At 39.1% G+C, this 19,767-nt stretch overlaps 1 protein-coding gene across 2 annotated transcripts; it reads right to left on the bottom strand.

Annotated features, from left to right (window-relative positions):
- Positions 1-2,444: 2,444 nt before the first annotated feature.
- Positions 2,445-16,936, bottom strand: LOC143292877 (calcium-regulated heat-stable protein 1-like). Of its 2 annotated transcripts, none has more exons than XM_076603532.1 (4): positions 16,837-16,936; positions 14,548-14,684; positions 12,832-12,954; positions 2,445-4,990 (listed from the first exon to the last, which is right to left on the bottom strand). In XM_076603532.1, the coding sequence occupies exons 2-4, from the start codon at positions 14,652-14,654 to the stop codon at positions 4,813-4,815; spliced, it is 408 nt and encodes a 135-aa protein (XP_076459647.1). In that variant the 5' UTR covers positions 14,655-14,684; positions 16,837-16,936; the 3' UTR covers positions 2,445-4,812. The 2 variants fall into 2 exon arrangements, with proteins under 2 accessions (XP_076459647.1, XP_076459645.1); XM_076603530.1 differs by having other exon boundaries at positions 16,756-16,921.
- Between the last annotated feature and the right edge of the window lie 2,831 nt (positions 16,937-19,767).

Genomic DNA, 19,767 nt, shown 5'->3' with positions numbered 1-19,767 from the left:
ACACACCCTGTTGCCATCATTCACCATAGTGATATGCATCCCTCATGGTTCTCTAAGCATTCTCTTCCTCAGGGTTTTACTCTCTGGGAAGCAGATGCTGTTTTCTGGTTGAAACCATCTTTTTTGTTTTGTGTGTTTCTTTTGAGTTTGGTGAGCTGATCTGCTGCTCCATTGCCTGGGATTCCGCAATTGGCTGGCGCCCATTGCAGGACTACTCGTCTTCTCTTGGCAACTTCTTCAGAGTCTTTCAATGAGGTGAGGATGTTTGTCTCCAGCACAGGCCTCCAGAACAGACAGTGGATCAGAGAGAAAGGCAACTTAGAGACAGTTGCTCTCAAAAGTAGAGCTGCTATGACCCTTAACTGACAAATGAAGAGAACTTTTCCTCTTTACAGTGGAAAGCATGTGACTCATAAAAGATGAGAATGCACTGTAAACTTCTGAGAATATCTAGTCCTTCAATCATGAAGCAACCTTTTACATTACTACTTGAAAATGTTACACGTTTATTGTCATTTTTTTTTTTTTTTTTTTAAATCATAAATCCATTCTTAAGATCTTATACATGGTAGGAAGGAAAGCATAAATGATGCAGTCTGACACTCACTGTTTCGCCTTACAGACACTGAGAAAACTGCAGAATGAGCCTGACTGTGGGTTGTGCACTGAATACAAATGATGAGGAGCACAGGAGTTACGCCAGTGAGAAGGCAAGGAACATAACTCAGCAAAAAGAACAAAAGGGGGGGGGGAAATGGTAACATCAAATTCCAATGGATTTTTTTTTTTTTTTTTTTTAACTCCAGAAGAAAACATGACACATACATATATGCTTTTCAAAGACTCTGCAGCCAAGAGATGATAAAGTTACAGAAATTTGTAGGAAGGTAAAGTGGTTTATATAAAATTCATACCGACTGGAGGTTCTTGCATTTCTGGTCTTCCTCTGTACAAATATAGCATGAATTTTTTACCTTGCGCCTTCAGAAAAAAGATGTAGCTTTTTAAGTACTAAACAGTAATATCACCTCACTTTGCAGATTTGAGATACATCCATTCAAATCCAAATTAAGTCAAAAAAAAAGAAAAAAAGAAATAACTGTAAACATCCTTGTGAATAAGAAACTGTTACTGTTTGTTGTTGTTGTGTACAGCGTATATTTTTTAAAGGTGTGTTACCACTATTTTAGTGAAGCATTACTGACCACTATTTTAGTGAAGCATTATTGACCATTCTTTGCAGTTCTGTGTTTGTCAGAAATCACTGTGAAGTGATTTTTGTATGCCTCAACTTTAGTTTTCTCGGGTTTCATGAATTCTTAAAACAAATCATCAAAAATGCTAAATTGAAGAAATTTTACTATTTAATTTTGACAAGATCAATCTCCAAGTCATGAAAGAGAAATTATCCTTCTGTGAACACATAAAACAAACATATATCAGTAAAATGTGCATGTATGCATATATGTACATGTTAAAGTGTTCGAAAATGTGTCTGTAAAGAGACAAATATATATATATGTATATATATAGATAGATAGATAGATATATGGAATTCATACCTGCAGCTTACAGAAAGAGAAAAGGAAACAAAATCAATGAAATAAATCATATAATTTAGAGACGGGCGCAATAGCCAAGTGGTTAAAGCGTTGGACTGTCAATCTGAGGGTCCCGGGTTTGAATCACGGTGATGGCGCCTGGTGGGTGAAGGGTGGAGATTTTTACGATCTCCCAGGTCAACATATGTGCAGACCTGCTAGTGCCTGAACCCCCTTCGTGTGTATATGCAAGCAGAAGATCAAATACGCACGTTAAAGATCCTGTAATCCATGTCAGCGTTCGGTGGGTTATGGAAACAAGAACATACCCAGCATGCACACCCCCGAAAACGGAGTATGGCTGCCTACATGGCGGGGTAAAAACGGTCATACATGTAAAAGCCCACTTGTGTGCGTACGAGTGAACGTGGGAGTTGCAGCCCACGAACACAGAAGAAGAAGAAGAAATTATTTAGGCTTCTTCAAAGATAAAGCCATTTACTGAATCCTGCAAAATTTCTCAAATCACACATCTAAAAGAATCTCATAAATAAGCCATAAAATAACAATCACCAAGAAGGAACAATAAGATAACAGGTTAAAGGCATCCCTACACATGCAAGTATATGCAGGCTTGTGTACATGTTCGTGGGCAACTTTTTGTTCTTGTATCAGTATTTGTGTACAAGCAAAGCACGTGAGACAAAAAAGCATGTCTTCATGTATACATTATGCATTTTCTTTTGTGTGTGTGTGTGTGTGTGCGTGCGTGCGCATGTGTGTGTGAGAGAGAGAAAGTGAAAGAGAGAGACAGAGAGATTTATGAAATATGCAGATTAAAACTACCACTGTGGTCTATAATCTCATAATCATGTGTCCAAAATCAAGTTTGCAAACACAATGAACTTTAACTTTTAATTTAATATATGTACAAGACAAAAAAAAATTAACGACATGATTACAAACACACAAATACACACTAACACATGTGCAGGCACCTTTCAAAACTCAACCGGAAAATACCTTCCAGGCCCCTGAATGTCCCCATACATGTTTGCTGCAATTTTATTCAAATATTCAATATGCAAATTCAAGATAGATTTCATAACAATGTATGACAATGCTTGCAACAACAGAAACAGCTTCAACTTCGTGTGCTCTCATATAACGTTATCATTTGGGCTGATTTGATTCAAAGGGCCTAATTTCTTTTTCATATAATATGTACATGATATACATGTATATAATTCTAAAACATGATACAGTATTGTACATTTACTGAAGCAAGCTTAGTTGTAACAGCAATTTTTCATGCACAGCCCAATAATCAGATGGCTCTCACTGTAAAATCTGCTGCCCTTTCATCATAATCCTCAACTACATTAGTTCCTTTCTTTTTTTTCTAAAAAACAACAAGAAAGCAAATAGCAAAGTACAGGGAGTATGATGAAATGCAAGTCACAGTAGGTACTCCATATAAGTTGCACAATGACTTTCAATCCAGACAAGACATCGAAGTAGGTGTTACAGTTGAAGATTTTACTTTTATGCAGATCTGTTACCTTTCTTGCAGGTGTGCATTGGTGGTAAACATTAACTTTCAATGACAGTTTTGCCTCCTCTACAATGTCCATACCCATTGGATATACTGATGATAGAGAAATCCAGAATTTGTGAGGCGCTGTGTGCCTGTGTTTACAAAACATGCGAGTTTGTGTCCTGATATACTGTTTGCAAAGTAAAGTATGTGTCCATGTGTCTACCGGTATTTGACAGAATGTGGGGAAAAAAATGCAAGACTAGACACTGAAATTGCACCGATTTAGGAAAATACAGAAAATCTCTGACAACTGAATCCATCAATAATTAAATGTAATGTTCCCAACCCCTTTTTTTGTGCTTGCGTATTTGTCAGTTTGATCGTTTTGTCTTCTTTAAAAAATAAAAATAAAAAACATAGCACCAAGTTTGCTGAATGTTTTCACAATCGCACAGAGTAGGTTTTCTTGAAAGCCACATAAATAGTTATATACAAACTTATCTAAAGAATAATGTAACTTGGTGCTCTTGCGAGTAAAGGGAGTCAGTGTCACTTTCATTCAAAAGCCATATTTTTTTTAACACATGCACAAACCTTTTCTTTTCCCGAAAGAAAGTAACATAATCTGGAATTTTCCATAAAAATAATGAAGGTCACTTGAACTATGACACAGTGAGACTTATTTCACAGCGACTGCAAACAATTCATTCACTCTGTTCATGGCTCATCAACCTTTGAGGACCATACTGTGAAAATAACAGTATGAAAAGTATGAATAACACACACTTACTTCATCATTATCATGGATTTTCTTTCAGCAATGAACTTCTGTATGCACAAACATTTATAACAGATTTAGTATAAAAAATAAACAAGTGATGATGTAATACTGCAGAAAAAATACATTTCTCCAAAATATGAACAAAAAAAAACGAAGGAAACAGAAAAATATAACTTTTACATGATCAAAAGAGGAAAATGAATACAGAACAGCTCAGACCCAAGACAACTTCCTTGAGAAGTTATAAATCAAAGGTAGTTGTTGAAGTTTTTTTGAACTTGTCTGTCACTTTTCGGGGTAGTGCAAAGAAAAAGTAGAGGTGTGTATGTGTGGCAGTGTGTTTGTTACATGTAATTATGTCTGTACAGGATGCCATCAGCTCACAATTGCAAATGGTTATTTTCCCCCCAACTGTACGGTCCCTGTCCCCACCTTCATTGGTCTACATGTTTTGCTTGAATTCACCCTCAGCAATCTGAGTAAGTGTGATGCGTCTTACTTTGTGTACCTTTTTCCTCTCACCACTTTCTATGTTCTAACGGTTTTGGACAACCCAACTGACTGACAGACACTTTTCATGCTAATGCTTTCATGTCCATGCTAATGCTTTCACAGACAAATTTCTTCGGTCACAAAGATAACAAAACAACAAGAAGGTAACTTCACTACATATAGTACATTATATAGAAAACTTTCTTCCTATTCCTTACAATATCAATTTATAAATTTTGCTCTTGCCATTCAAATCATACCATGATCAGACTAACCGTTCTAAAGGAAGTTAAAGGCTCTCTCTTTTAGGCCCTTAATAATGTGCGGATCTTGTGCTCAGAACAAATATGCACACAAATATCAGCTAGCCTTTAGAAGACTGACAACTGCAGTGACTAACAGGATGTCTCTCAACAGGGCAGAGGGAATTTACAAACCTCCTTTAAAACACAAAGAGTTTAACTATCCCCGGAACCGCTGGATGACGCAGGCGAATCCCATCGCTCATGCTTGACGCCAGGCTTGAGGTGAGTGATAACCACATGGCAGGCTTGTTTCTTCTCGTTACGAGGTGGTATGGAAATAGTGCGGAAGGTGACCTCATCCCCTTCTAATGGCACATACTCTCCATCGACGCTGAAGTCAAAACAAACACAAAAATGTATCTGAATGAAAAATCAACACCACCCAATTATGATGTAATCCTTTTCTTTGAAATTCATCAAAACAAGAATGGGAAAAAAAAAAATCATCCAAGACATTCACATGGATTTTTTCATTTTGTATTTTGTGATTATTACAAATTGACATATTCCAATTAACAATAAACCCCATAAAAATAACATGAATGCTTTAAAAAATGTTAACTTACTTGATATGGGGTGACTAAAATTACAATGGACTGAAAACTGTGCATTAGTTATGGCATGAAATCAACTACTAAAAAATTACTGACTTTTTCTTTATCATATTCTGACAAATTAAATTCCCCTGTATCATTTGTATGTTTCCAGTACAATTATAACAAAGAGGCAAGGCCTTCAAGACTCACTTGTGATACACTTAAAAAAAAAAAATCTAAACATTAAAATGTGTTCTGTACTTGTTATTATAAAGCTTCGGGTTAAAAGAAAAAGGAAAAAAAAATTCCTAACAGCAGATTCGAACCCCGTATGTTCGGGTGAGAAGAAACTGTCTTACCCATTACATTATCGTGGCTCCTTAACTGACCTTCAAAAATATAATATCAACTTTAAACATGCTTTTTTAAAGGGCGATAAATTGATTGCGGTATTCGCAGTGAAAATATTGTTTAAATCATAGTATGCTGGTGTATCTTGGGCATTCAAAACGTCTGTAAGGGCAATTAAAAATTCTTTTTAAGTCCGCGGTAAAGGAGACGTGGCTATCGCCGCAATCACACTGCAACATTTAGCCGTTTTCTCTGGATCTAGATAGATGTACAAGTTTAGTTACACCCAGCTGACACGGTGGATTCAATTTCTCATTTATGTTCATTCTAGTTTTATAGTTTTAAAGTAGATATGAAAACTGAGTATTTTGTTAAACTAATAACATGAAGAGCTAAGTACAAGTACTTCTAAACGTCGTATGAAGTGAAAAGGACTTCATTTTGAGAAATGTCAAGGCTGGAAATTTTTACGTGACGTTTCATCAGTTCAAGAGTATTAACTCTCATGGTTTATTATTCTTAACTGTGAATTCCCACTGATACTGTGGATATTTTTATGGCAGTTTGAGGCATAATCCAGTAAGTGATGAGACGTTCACAAATCTTTCTCTGAATAAATATTTAACGGTATCCTTCTCCAACTTTCCATCACATGTTATCGTGTATTGTCCATTGAATATAGGATTGAACAGGCAGGTCAACAACTTGAAATGGCGTCGTTCGCGTTCGCGAAGAATATGAGCACGCGCTTTGAATATGTTTAAATATGTGCACGCAATTGATTTTTGCCCATGACCTTCAGGGCTCAGCCAATAGATCTATAAAGTCCACTCGTCCTATTGATTTTAGTATTTTCCAAAAAAGACCACTTGGGCGAATGAACATAGTGGAAGCCCTGTATACTGAGAGTAAAACACACAAGCTTTTTATGTATTGAGTATAATTTCAAAATGTAATGTTTAAGATGACAAAGATCAGTTTAAAGCAAATTAAGCCCCCTAACATTAATTACAGATTAATTTCACTTTTTTCTATCTGCACCAAAGACATGCAAAATAAATATAACTTCCATGCTTAGCAAAAGAAGTTCCTGTTTGAACAAAAAATGATAAAAATGACTGCTCTTGTTGTGTCAGAATATCAGATCAAAGTGCCAAGTTCAGAGAATTAAAAAAATATATGCATATAACAGTAAATTCAGTTTGCATATGATTTGGCTTCTTTTTTTAAAAATTTTGTGTGCCCATCCCAGAGGTGCAATTTTGTTTTAAACAAGATGACTGAAAGAACTGAATTTTTCCTATTTATATGCCAAATTTGGTGTCAACTGACAAAGTATTTGCTGAGATAATGGCAACGTTAAAGTTTACCACGGACACACACACACACACACACACACACACACACACACACACACACACAAACACACACACACAACTGAACACCGGGTTAAAACATAGACTCACTTTGTTTACACAAGTGAGTCAAAAATGACCCACAATGGCCATTGCATCCTTCAACCCTATTTCTTCAAACACACATAAACTCACTGCATACAAACATGCAGCACAAAATGTCCCTTCTATAAACTTATGTTTAACTGTTGGATGGCTTCTTGTTTTTGCTTCTCTTCTATGACAAAAGAGGCAAAGCCTCCATGGCTCAAGTCTGACTAATACAGATAAAAAAAATAAATAAATAAAAAAGGGATCCTCCCTCTCCCACTCCTCACCCCTGAAAAAATAAAGAAAAGAAGAAATCACTGGAGTGCTGTTCTGGGTTAAAAAGAAAAATATATTTCCATAGCCCTAAGCATTGTGTAGCCGTGTACCGAGTGGTTACTGAAGGGTACAGACAGTACAAAAGAACTAAACTAATTGATTTATTGAATGAAAGGATAGACAAGATCCCACGCACAGGCCAGGAACATATAGAGGCCAGTCACAAATGGGTTTTTCTATTGTTTTATTTACAATATTCTAAAAGAAGAAGACTAAGAAGAAGAAATAATGAGAAGAAGACAAAGCGATACGTAGCGAGGTGTCAGCTGTTGTGGGGACACACACGACACACTGCCCGCGACACAGCAAGAGAGAGAGAGCAGGCTCTGGTCAGATGACTGACCAGGTATGAAAATGACCACTCATCATTCACTGTGCCAATTTATGCAAGTTTAGCGGACCGCAAAGTGCGTCACGTGTGCTTGCAAGCAGATCGTCACTAATCACGGAGAATCCGATGACAATTGTGTTTGTTTAAAGGTGTTCAGTGATAGATTTCTAAATGATTCCTGAACCGATTTACGTCGGATAAGTTGCAAAAGAAAGAGCTCAACGCCTACTTTACAATGAGTGTAAAATGAAGTGTTGATTATTTAAGATGAATTTATAATCTTAATTTAAGTCACCTGAACAGGGTCAGTTTTAACGAGCTCGTCGCTGAAAATTACAAACTGCGTTAAATCAGTTTAACGTAGGCGAACATAAATGGAATAGATTTAAAGATGGAATTAAGACGAGTCTGCCAGTATATAATACTAGTAGTTTACTGATCCGACAAAAGAGCTATTAATTAAATACTGTGGAACAGAAACACAAGTTTGCTCTCAGCCAATGACGTATCGCGACGCGACACTGGTCAAGCAGTCAGCAGGTGGTCTGGCCAGGACAAAATGATGTAACCAGAGTGACGTCACATTTTCTGTGCAAGGGTTAGGAGAGATAACGTCGTCTGCTCTGGCTTGTGCGTGAATAGTGTTGGAGCAAGCATAGCACGCTTGGTCACACCTCCCCCCATCTTTTGAAAACCATCGTCCGCGATGGTTAATTTAAAGTAATTCTTGTGAGGAGACTTAGCTGAGCATCAAACAAGAATTATTGGGCAGGTAAGGGAGTTAATTTTGCTGATAACTAATAGCTAAGTGAATTTTGGAGTGACTGCAATATTCTTATGAACAGCACCCTACTTCTATATTCAAAGTGGCTTTAGCCAGGTTAAATTAAGAGTTTGGACTTAGGCAAATGCATCCTAACTTAACTTTGAACAGTTTGGTTTTGAGAAGGGGTCCCAATTAGGTAAATACACTATGAAGATGGAAAGCATTCATTTGTGTGCCTATCAGTCTATCTCATCACTGTCAGACACGCATGTAAACAAGCATACCTGTATAATAGCATAGATTATGAACATACTTTGCATTGCTAAGACCTTGTGACCAGCTAGATCCCAGGTTAAGTTAAGCAAGAAGAGAAGAAAAAACCCATAAAACATGAATTTGTGCAGAAATATCTGAAAATGAAAACAAAATTACAGCATGAATTATTGTAGCATGTTCATAGACATGAAAACATAAAGCATTGCATAGGCCATATGACAATGATAGGTCACAGGAAAGGCAAGAAGGTAAGAACAGAATAATTAAAAAACTGATAAAACATGAATAATGCATCACGACTGTCTCTGCTGCAAAAGAAAATTAGTTTGACCAGTCTCAAAACACTGTTAGTGGAGTCCTGGTTGCCAGTCGTGTGGAGCGCCTAGGTACAGGATCTGGTGGTAGTGGAGGCGGCTCTGGTACAGCTCGCTGGGTTGGTGTCCTGGGTCTTGGCATGGGCCTGGTCAGCCACATACCACTGTCACTGTCGGTATCAGTGTCTGTGTCAGACACTTTGTCGACCTGGTGGTGCAGTGGGATTGGGTGAGTTGGCGTGACTACAGGTGGTGGTTGTTGGCTGGACCTTTGCAGTGCAGGGCTGACGACAGGTGGGGACATCTGTGGGACGACAGCATCAGGTGTAGTGCTGTGGCGCCTCCGTCGTCTGCATCTCCTGCGTCGCTGGTTTGGAGCTGGTGCAGTTGATGGCATGGGCCCAGTTTGCCCAGTGTGTGTAGTGGCAACACACTGGTTGTGGGCTGGAGCTGCAGGCTGGTGGTCAGCATTCTGTCGCCTGGCCTGGTAGCGTCGCTTGTGGCGACACTGGTGCTCTGTGTGGCCAGACCTCTCACACCAGACACAGTGTTGAAGATGAAGTGCGGGTTTTGAAGGATGTGGGCTGTGTGCTGGCATGGGTGACTGCAGCTGACGTCGCAGGCTGGTGTTCTCAGCTGCGAGTGTGGCCAGCTGGGACTGTAGGCGGACAACAGTGGTGTTGTCTACGCCAGGGCAGATGTTGTAGGTGTGGCTGTCCTCCCGCAGCCATCGCAGGGCCTCCTTCTTCGCTGCCTCGAAGGTGGTGTCAGGGTGGTAGCGGATGAGGCGCCTGACATCACGCTTCAGTGTGGCTGGCTGAAGGCCTCTGGCGAAAGCGTCGCGGAGGATGGTCGCTGGCACCTGCATTACCCCATCTTTGGCCTTGTTGACCTTGGTCCATAGGTGCCGAAGATGGGATGCGTAGTCGATCACCGTCTCTTTGGGCTGCTGCTGTCTGTTGAAGAACGCAGTGGCAAGGTCGGTGGCGTCTCTCTGATCTCCCCAGTTCTCTTCGATGATGTGAAGGATCTTGGCTGGGGTGTCCACTTCGGTCGCTGGCAGCCTGACGATCTGCTGGCGAGCTCTGCCGGCAAGGGCGGAGATCAGCCAGAGAGAGGCTGTCACATCATCCAGGGGCTGTAGCTGGAGAATCAGTCTGGCCTCACTGATGAAGTCGTCGACCTCACTGCTGCCTTCCTCACCGGATAGCGTCGGGAGCTGGGCAGGAAGTCAGTTGAAGCCATCTTGATGGGGCGACGACTCTTCTTGTGGACTTGACGTACCTGCTGCACTGTCTTCTCTCTTCTCCTATGTCTAACTATCCCTATGTGACTGTTAGTACAACCTCTTGTCCCTGTACGATCCTAGCTCACAGCGCCAAGTATGTGATAGAGATTAGCTTGGCTAGGAGCTGTGATTTATTAAGAGATATTAAAAGAATTAGCACATCCTATGCTCACAGCGCCAAGTTGTAATAAGGTACACTTGGGGGTAAAGGGCTGTGGTTTAGGGATGGATTGAATTTGGATAAAAGAAATGAAACCTTAAAGGGAATAATTGGACTATTTTATAATGGATCTTTATCCTGTCGGCGACGCCACTTTTGTAGCCGTGTACCGAGTGGTTACTGAAGGGTACAGACAGTACAAAAGAACTAAACTAATTGATTTATTGAATGAAAGGATAGACAAGATCCCACGCACAGGCCAGGAACATATAGAGGCCAGTCACAAATGGGTTTTTCTATTGTTTTATTTACAATATTCTAAAAGAAGAAGACTAAGAAGAAGAAATAATGAGAAGAAGACAAAGCGATACGTAGCGAGGTGTCAGCTGTTGTGGGGACACACACGACACACTGCCCGCGACACAGCAAGAGAGAGAGAGCAGGCTCTGGTCAGATGACTGACCAGGTATGAAAATGACCACTCATCATTCACTGTGCCAATTTATGCAAGTTCAGCGGACCGCAAAGTGCGTCACGTGTGCTTGCAAGCAGATCGTCACTAATCACGGAGAATCCGATGACAATTGTGTTTGTTTAAAGGTGTTCAGTGATAGATTTCTAAATGATTCCTGAACCGATTTACGTCGGATAAGTTGCAAAAGAAAGAGCTCAACGCCTACTTTACAATGAGTGTAAAATGAAGTGTTGATTATTTAAGATGAATTTATAATCTTAATTTAAGTCACCTGAACAGGGTCAGTTTTAACGAGCTCGTCGCTGAAAATTACAAACTGCGTTAAATCAGTTTAACGTAGGTGAACATAAATGGAATAGATTTAAAGATGGAATTAAGACGAGTCTGCCAGTATATAATACTAGTAGTTTACTGATCCGACAAAAGAGCTATTAATTAAATACTGTGGAACAGAAACACAAGTTTGCTCTCAGCCAATGACGTATCGCGACGCGACACTGGTCAAGCAGTCAGCAGGTGGTCTGGCCAGGACAAAATGATGTAACCAGAGTGACGTCACATTTTCTGTGCAAGGGTTAGGAGAGATAACGTCGTCTGCTCTGGCTTGTGCGTGAATAGTGTTGGAGCAAGCATAGCACGCTTGGTCACAATTGGATAAAGTGTGTTTTCACTGAGAAGTATCACATATTCTGACATCACTGTTGTCAGCGACATTATTTGCAAATTATGGAATTTTAAATGAAGGCGATTGTAAAGCAGCAAAAATCGGCAACAAAAAAAAGCTACTTCCTGATCAACAGACATAATGAATAATGGAGTCTCCCGTCAGACCGACGGACAAGTAAGCAGGTACGCTTATCTGTCGGTGTGTGTCCTAATATGGGAGAAGAGGCCAATTCTGGATGTGCAGCACTTCCCACAGGTGTTGTAAGGGAAACGTCTCCAGAAGTTGAGCCCTGCTTCCTTCACTCACGCTTCTCCTTCATGGCCAGCGTTTTCTTGTTTTCAAATGTCTTTATGCCACTGAAGCACAGCATCCTCCAGCAAGAGCGGTCAAGGGCATCAGTCTCCCAGGAACCGATTTCTCTGTCACATGCTTTGAGGTTTGTCTTCAACGTGTCCTTGAAGCGCTTGCAGGGTTTTCCAAGTTCACAGTGGCCTTCCTTCAGCTGGCCATACAAGAGCATCTTCGGGATCCTGCTGTCTGTCATGCGGACAACGTGTCCTGTCCAGCGTAGCTGGCACTGGATCAGCAGGCTTTCGATGCTGGGCAGGCCGCTCCTCTCTAGGACCTGGAGGTTGGAGACCCTGTCTTGCCACTTTATGCCGAAGATCTTTCGTAGGCATCTCTGGTGAAACTGCTCAAGTTGTTGAATGTGACGGTGATACGTCGTCCATGTTTCACAGCAGTACAAGGTGGTCAGCACAACAGCTCTGTAGGTTTTGATTTTCGACATTAACCTGGTTGCCTGACCAGCACAGGTGACTTTTTTTTTTAGTGAAGGGGAGGTGTGCAGTCCCTTCCCCACTCTCTCGCCTACCGACGCTCACAGTCCCACAGGTGCAGATACTGCCACGTGTAGGATGGCCTCGGCAGGTGCAGGTTTTTTCTTCGGACATCCGTCTCCTAGGAGGACTTCCAGCCAAGGATAAGAGCTCCCCCTGCCCTTTGGTCATCCTCTTCCGCCTTCACAGCCATTGGGAAAGGTTTTCTCCTCCACCTGGTCCATCATTGGGTGACTTCACATGCGGCAGGTAGTACTGCGTTACATGGTACCAGTAGCAAGGTCTATGCCCCTGACCTGACACATAACAGAGCTGATGGAGTAAAGCACACACATGCAGCACATCTATGAACACAACATCTGCCAGGTCCAGTCACACTTAAACTTACTCTGATATGTGGACAAACAGTGGCTCTGTGCTGTCCTCATGGGTTATGAATCCATGACCTTTCTGGCGGCAAAAGGATTTGATGATTCCCTTCAACAAGGGTGCTTTCAGCGCTCTTTCTGACCTGGTCAAGAGTAAGTGTTCATCATTACAATCACAGACAGCAGATATAATTATCACGTTTAGTTCATATTTACAATAACACTGTGCTCAGTCTACATGCACATGGCAAAAAAAAGGAATTTTGTTGTTCCACACACTTCCACTATCAAGTAGCATTATGACTTAATTTTAATCAAAGTGTGATATCATTTACATAAACTTTAAAAGAAACAGAGAGATACACAGAGAGAGAGTGCATGTGTCTGTGTGTGCGTGTGTGCATGTGTGTGAGAGAGAGAGAGAGAAAGAGCTTCCAAGCATGCAGCTGTGTGTGTGAGATGGTGGGTCACTGAGCACATCAACTGGAAAACCATATTTGAGTAGTCTATGATCAATTGTCTCTTGATGAAATCAGAAATTATCTCTGGTTTCTGAACTAAAACTTATTCTATTTGGTTTTTCTTTAAATTTTTTTTTTTTTTTTTTTTTTTTTAAAATTGAATGTATTCAACTTCCAAATCCAGAACATTATAATTTATATCAAAAACAAAAATGGCAATTATTGTAATTTTCGGCCTATAAGACACTGCAGTGCATAAGGCACTCCCCCTGATTTTAAAGAAAAACTTATTTTGAACTTATATAAGGCGCATACATCTGATAAAGGTCAAGTCCTCCATTATGGCTCTGCAAACAGCAGATCTTGTTTTCTGAGTAGTGACATCATCTTAGGAAAACTGGATCGGAATTCAACTTGTTTTCATCTGCTTGCTGACTCGGCTTTTTTACCCAATTTTACAGCCTTCAGTCCATTGCACATTGTTGTAAAGCCCAAGTTCATTAACTTGTTCAATCAGAATCCACTCTGCTGGCCCTGCTTTCAGTCCCATCCACCATAACGCTTTGTGTTCTGCTTTTGAAAAACAAAAAGACCCCTTCCGATTTCTCTTCTTTCTCTTCTTTCACACTATAAATTTATTCCTGACTCAAACACTGCTCTTTTTTCCATGGCATAAGGATGATCTGTGATCATGTTCAGTGGAAATTTGGTGTAGTATGTGATTTGGTTTCAATTTGATGGGAAAAATGAACCATGTTGAATTTAACAGTGGTAAAACTAAAGTGTTGCTGTACAGCACAATCATGAGCATTTATTGTGATCAACAATGTTGTCATATACTGATAGTATACTGAGTTTGTTGTGTCAGGTTGCCCCATGTGGTGGTAAGAATTTACTATCTAGTTTTCATCTAGTTTTCAGACACATATAGGGTGCATACAGCTAATAAGATGCAGGGGTCAGATTTGAGTATCAAAAAAAAAAAAAAAAAAATTAGCACCTTATGGGCCAAAAATTACAATAACGTAGCATTTACTGGTAAAAACTCACATTTAAGTGGAAAATGAACCTAGGTGATTTGTTTTCATGATGTTTCTTTACTGTTCATCGTAATTAATATACAAAGTATCAATTTTAAGCAATATTGAAGCTATATTTTAAGCAATAAACATGGAAATGAGCAACAGACATTATTAACAAATAGTATTCAGCTAATTCCTGGTCTAACAATAGCCTTATTAAGATCATCAATGTAACATTGTTGCCAAAACTTACTGTGAGTATGTGCGGTTCCGTCGTGTTGGCACAGGGCTTGGCACAAGAAAATTAGAACGATTTGGAGGGGATCCAGGAACTTGTTCAACATGTTGTTCTGATGCCATTCTTTTTCTCAGTCTTCAATTGGGCACAGCCTAGATCAAAGAGAACAAAATAAAATCTCAGTTTAATATGATTCTTATTTTTCAGTTTCAATTATTATCAGATGGCAGGATAACTTCCCAAAGTGACAGGAGGACTACATTCACAAAAGGCCTTGAAGGAACAAAGTACAATAAAAGAACTAGGTATTTTGTATTTGTATTACTCTTTTTGTCACAACAGATTTCTCTGTGTGAAATTCAGGCTGCTCTCCCCAGGGAGAGTGCGTCGTTACACTGACAGCGCCACCCATTTTTTGTATTTTTTTCTGCTTGCAATTTATTTGTTTTCCTATCACCTTGGATTTTTCTACAGAATTTTGCCAGGGTAAACCCTTTTGTTGCAATGGGTTCTTTTATATGCACTAAATCAGTAAATGCATGCTGCACAAGGGACCTCGATTTACTGTTTCATCAGAATGACTAGCGTCCAGACCACCACTCAAGGTCTAGTGGAGGGTGAGAAAATACTGGCAACTGACGGTGTGATTCGAACCAGTGCGCTCAGATTCTCTCGCTTCCCAGGCAGACGCATCACCTCTAGGACAACACTCCACTTATCCATAGAGCGAAGTATAGTAAATGAGGAAGTATGATAAAAGTAACAGACTGACACTTCACTCAATGGATCACACATAATTTCTTCTTTATACATTAAATGAAATAAAAGTAAAACTACAATGTAAAAAGATGCATGCTGAACACTCGAGTCCATCCGACTGCACATACTTTTGTGGCTTTCTGCTGTGTGATGGTAAAATCTATAAGTATATGCTTTTGTGTCAGGCCGTGGTTACAAAGATAGAGTGCCCTAAATTATTATTACTCTTATCAGTAACATTCTTTTTATAAAAGATATAGTGCCCTAAATTATTATTACTTTTATCATAATAAGAAATTTTTATAGAGCAGCCCCAAGTTCATCTGATTATTTAATCTGTGCAAGTAGTCCAAACTAGAAATGGAATATATTCGAACTGAAATCACTACAGCATAAATTAGTATCAATTTAAAAATCTCAGGCTCAAGTTCCCGAATCTATATGAATGGCAAAAGTTGACTATTTTTGTATGCATTAACACACACACAAAGATTAATGTGTGTGAATATATAATTATATTTCTTTTGTGTATGTTGTATGTGTGTCTGTGTTCAAGCTCGTGGGCAGTTAAGGTTTAAGACTGTGTAGGTTACATGTGTGGGTATGTAACATTATATGTGACTGTGACTGTGAGTGGTTTGCATGAGTCGTGCAGGTTTTTTATTTCACTTTTAACTATTTAACTATCCATGAGTTTGACCCATCTAAGGATTTCTGGACAGATACATATATATGTATAGATATATACATATATATAAAACACATAAGTACACACAATCACAGTATTCACAATTACATATCACAGTATTCACCAACACACACACACACACACACACACACACACACACACACACACCATTTAACATGAAATTGACCATTTAGATTTTGGACAGATGGGTCATTTGACACTTACTGCTGTTTGCTACAGGTCAACACTGCACCTGTTATGATTAAGATTGTATGAGACAAAGTGCACAGTAATAAACTCTGGTGGCAGGCATGAATGTGCACAAGCAGATTCATGATAACTACATAATATTGTACTGTGTAAAACAAGGACAATAAATAAATGTATACCTCTTGCTCAACATTTTGCCCATAAGTAAAATTGTACTTACTGTCTGCTCTTTATAAAAGACTGCAAATTAATGTCATCAAATGGGTTTGAATACAACTTACAAGAAACCTGCTTTCAGTGTAAAAATGTCATGCCATGTGCCATTAACTGACTGTAGCAATCATGCCTGTTCGGTGCTACGTTTTTCTGTTGTTGTTTTTTTACTGGATGGGGATCCAACACTTAAAACTACTTCACAAAAAGAAAGCAGAATGCATAAAAATTGTGACAGCGCAAATCAAACCTGGACTGTTCCCTTTTCTGCCGGCCTACTTAGCGACAGAGTATAAAAATATCTTGTTTTGGATAAAAACATGTAGCATCTGAATAATTGGAAGGGTTCTTACTGAATATCTGTAAAATACCGCGAGGTGGGGGCTTAACAAAGCACTGTCGTTCTTGCGGGATCCTGTTGGTGTAAACGTAACCTGAAAAGACGGTTTGTCGAACGTTCTCATGGAACCGAAGATGCTCCGTCCCACTTTTCGGCGTGACAATCTCCACTTGGGTATAATCTTTACTTCCGGTTTGATTGAAAACCTCAAGTTAACATAAATGTGGGAACTACACCCCATTACATGAAGAATCTTTATTGACAAGTAAAGGTTAACTGATACTTGCTTCATGATAACGTCGGCTGTTTCAGGCTGTCCTATTGAAATAAAGAAATATAAAAGAAAACAATTTGGGTTCCGGGTTTCTTGCGAATTGTTTTATGTGACGTAAACATGGTTTCATCCAATCGGTGGTAGGGTATTTCATCCATGCCAAAAGGTTTTGTTTTTTGTTGTTGTTTTTTAAACTGTTCTTTCATACCCCAAAAATGTTTGAATACAGTCGTTGAAAGGTGGCCTCTGTGGGTGGGTGTGTGTGTGTGTGTGTGTGTGTGTGTGTGTTTCTTTTCTTTCCTTGTCTTCGTCTGCTAAGAAAATGATATAACATACTTTAGACAATCTTAAGACAGAAATAATTATTTTCATCCATGCTAACACACACACACACACACACAATGACCCTGCTCCCGTTTTCTCTGCGCAAGAAATGTTCGGAGCGTCAAACTCCTGTCATGTGGACAGGTCCAATGCCCCTTCCCCCACCTTCCCTGGTCGTGAAAATGTTCGGCGCGTCCAACTCAGCATTACCATCCCATGCAGTCTTTTAGATCAGTGAGTTTCACCCATTTGCTGAAAGGTTGTTGCTGATGGCCTCCATGCAGTTAAGTTACTGAGACAGCAATTAAGATGGTTTCCCTTCCCATCCAAAACATAATTAGCCATGCATGTGTTATTGTTTTATTTTGTTGTTGTTGTTTTTCCTCAGGGGTAAACCTCACTGATATTGTTCACATGAATATGCGAATATGTATTACACAATAGATGTTTGGTTGGTTTGTGTGAATGGGAAGTGTACAGTGGTTAAATGTTGACTGGCCAATGTGCAGCTATGAACGTAAATACTCGGGCTCCGTCATGCGCCAGTCACGAATGCCGGAACGATTTCCTTGTTCAACAGTTAGTAATCTTTTTCCTGCTGGATTTCCTTTTTGTCATAGTTTTATATATATATATAACTTTTCTTCAGTATCACGAAAGCACGAACTGTTTCTTGATTAATTTACTCGGTTTTCTTATATGTTGGTTAAGCTTTAAAAGTTATCACTGAGCTTTGCGCCGAGTGGTATTTATGTAGTCCAGCAGTGTTTATTTCATGTTAACTAATTAATTGTCGTATAGTGACTGCATGTTTGATGCCATTGCTCACTTTATTTTGGGATTATATTTATCATTGTTGTTAACTGACTTAGAAGACTACCATCATCCGTAAGTTAATTTGGGGTAGTAATTTGAATCATGTCGGTTAATTCTGATTCGTGGCCAACGTGACCAAGCAGGGACTTCGTGTAGGCTACTTTATATACTGAAACAATGCAACAAACAATTGAAGGAAGATCAGTATTGCTACCATCCTTCATAACTTGATCTCAGGGTAATCACTTTCACCTTTTCCGGCTGGCGCGTTTGCTGAATCTCGACTGTCTTCACACATTTCAGATGCTGATATGAGCATGCCAGCTAGATACCAAATTATCCGATCAGACGGACCCAATTAACGAAACCCAAAACTACAGGTTTACTTATGCACTTTTGCGTCCTCGTTAAATTGTAAACGACTAAGTAATTTTGAAGCTTATAATGTAGAATCAATCTGGGTTGAAATTAAGCCTAAATGGTAATAATTATAAACCTCTCTTAATAGGATTTGTATGTAGAAACCTGTCAAAGAATCAGTACAGCCGGAGGATAGTTTTAGTGCGTCCTATTATGGATGAAGTGATAATAATTAACTATGAAACTATTATTTGGGGAGATTTCAGTTTGGCGGATTTACAAAAACCCATCTGAAAGCAAAAAGGCGTCAGAACCACTCCATGCATGGCCCAGAACAGTTGATTGACAGACCAACACGTGTAACTGAAAGCACGCTGGCATCCACTTTAATAGATCACATTTATACAACTACAAAACAAAGCATTGACGCCGTAGCAAACTCGCATTTAAATTACATATACAAGAGATCCTGATCAAGCAGTTGAATTCTGGATAAATACATTCTCTTCTGTATATAACAAATATGCACCATTTCTAAGGAAAAGATCGAGTTAGACAAGAAACAAAACCACCATGGATAACAAAAGAAATTGACACTGAAATACATTATAGAGATTATCTAAATACATACGTAACAAGTGAACAATTTAAGAAACATAGAAATAAGGTAAAATGCTATGAAACGTTAATTTAAATGTTAGGCATTTTCAAAATATGTTAGTTTCTACAAAAGATTCCCGTAAAATCTGGAAAGCCATTAATATGTTAAACAATAAGCATGTATCAAGAAACCAGCACACTATCACTGATATAACAACAGATCACTTAAATGATCTCTTTGCAAACATTGCTGATAAAATTATATCAAACGACAGAACCTGTGAAAATAACTATTATGATTTAAAACAATTTGTTATTGATTTAAAAGGAAACTAACGTTCCGTTTAGTCTCCAACCGATGATAGATGTTAGTAAGAGTTTATCACTGCTAAAACAGTCTGGCACGCGTGACTTGGACGGATTGGATGGAAGCATACTAAAGCTTTCTTCCCATTTTATTGTTGATTCACTGACATATCTTTATATTTGTGTATCGATAAGAAATATTTTCCTTTAAAATTCAAGCAAGCAAGAGTAATTCCTCTCTACAAATCAGGTGATTCTTCTGATCCATCAAACTATAGACCTGTTTCTGCCTTGTCTCTTCTAACAAACCCTATAGAAAAACACTTGCAAAAAGCTTTTGTCAGT

This window comes from Babylonia areolata, chromosome 18, assembly GCF_041734735.1.
Source record: "Babylonia areolata isolate BAREFJ2019XMU chromosome 18, ASM4173473v1, whole genome shotgun sequence".
NCBI classification, from domain to species: domain Eukaryota; kingdom Metazoa; phylum Mollusca; class Gastropoda; order Neogastropoda; family Buccinidae; genus Babylonia; species Babylonia areolata.
Note: the sequence above shows the minus strand (reverse complement) of the source record. Positions and strands in the feature narration are given on the sequence as shown.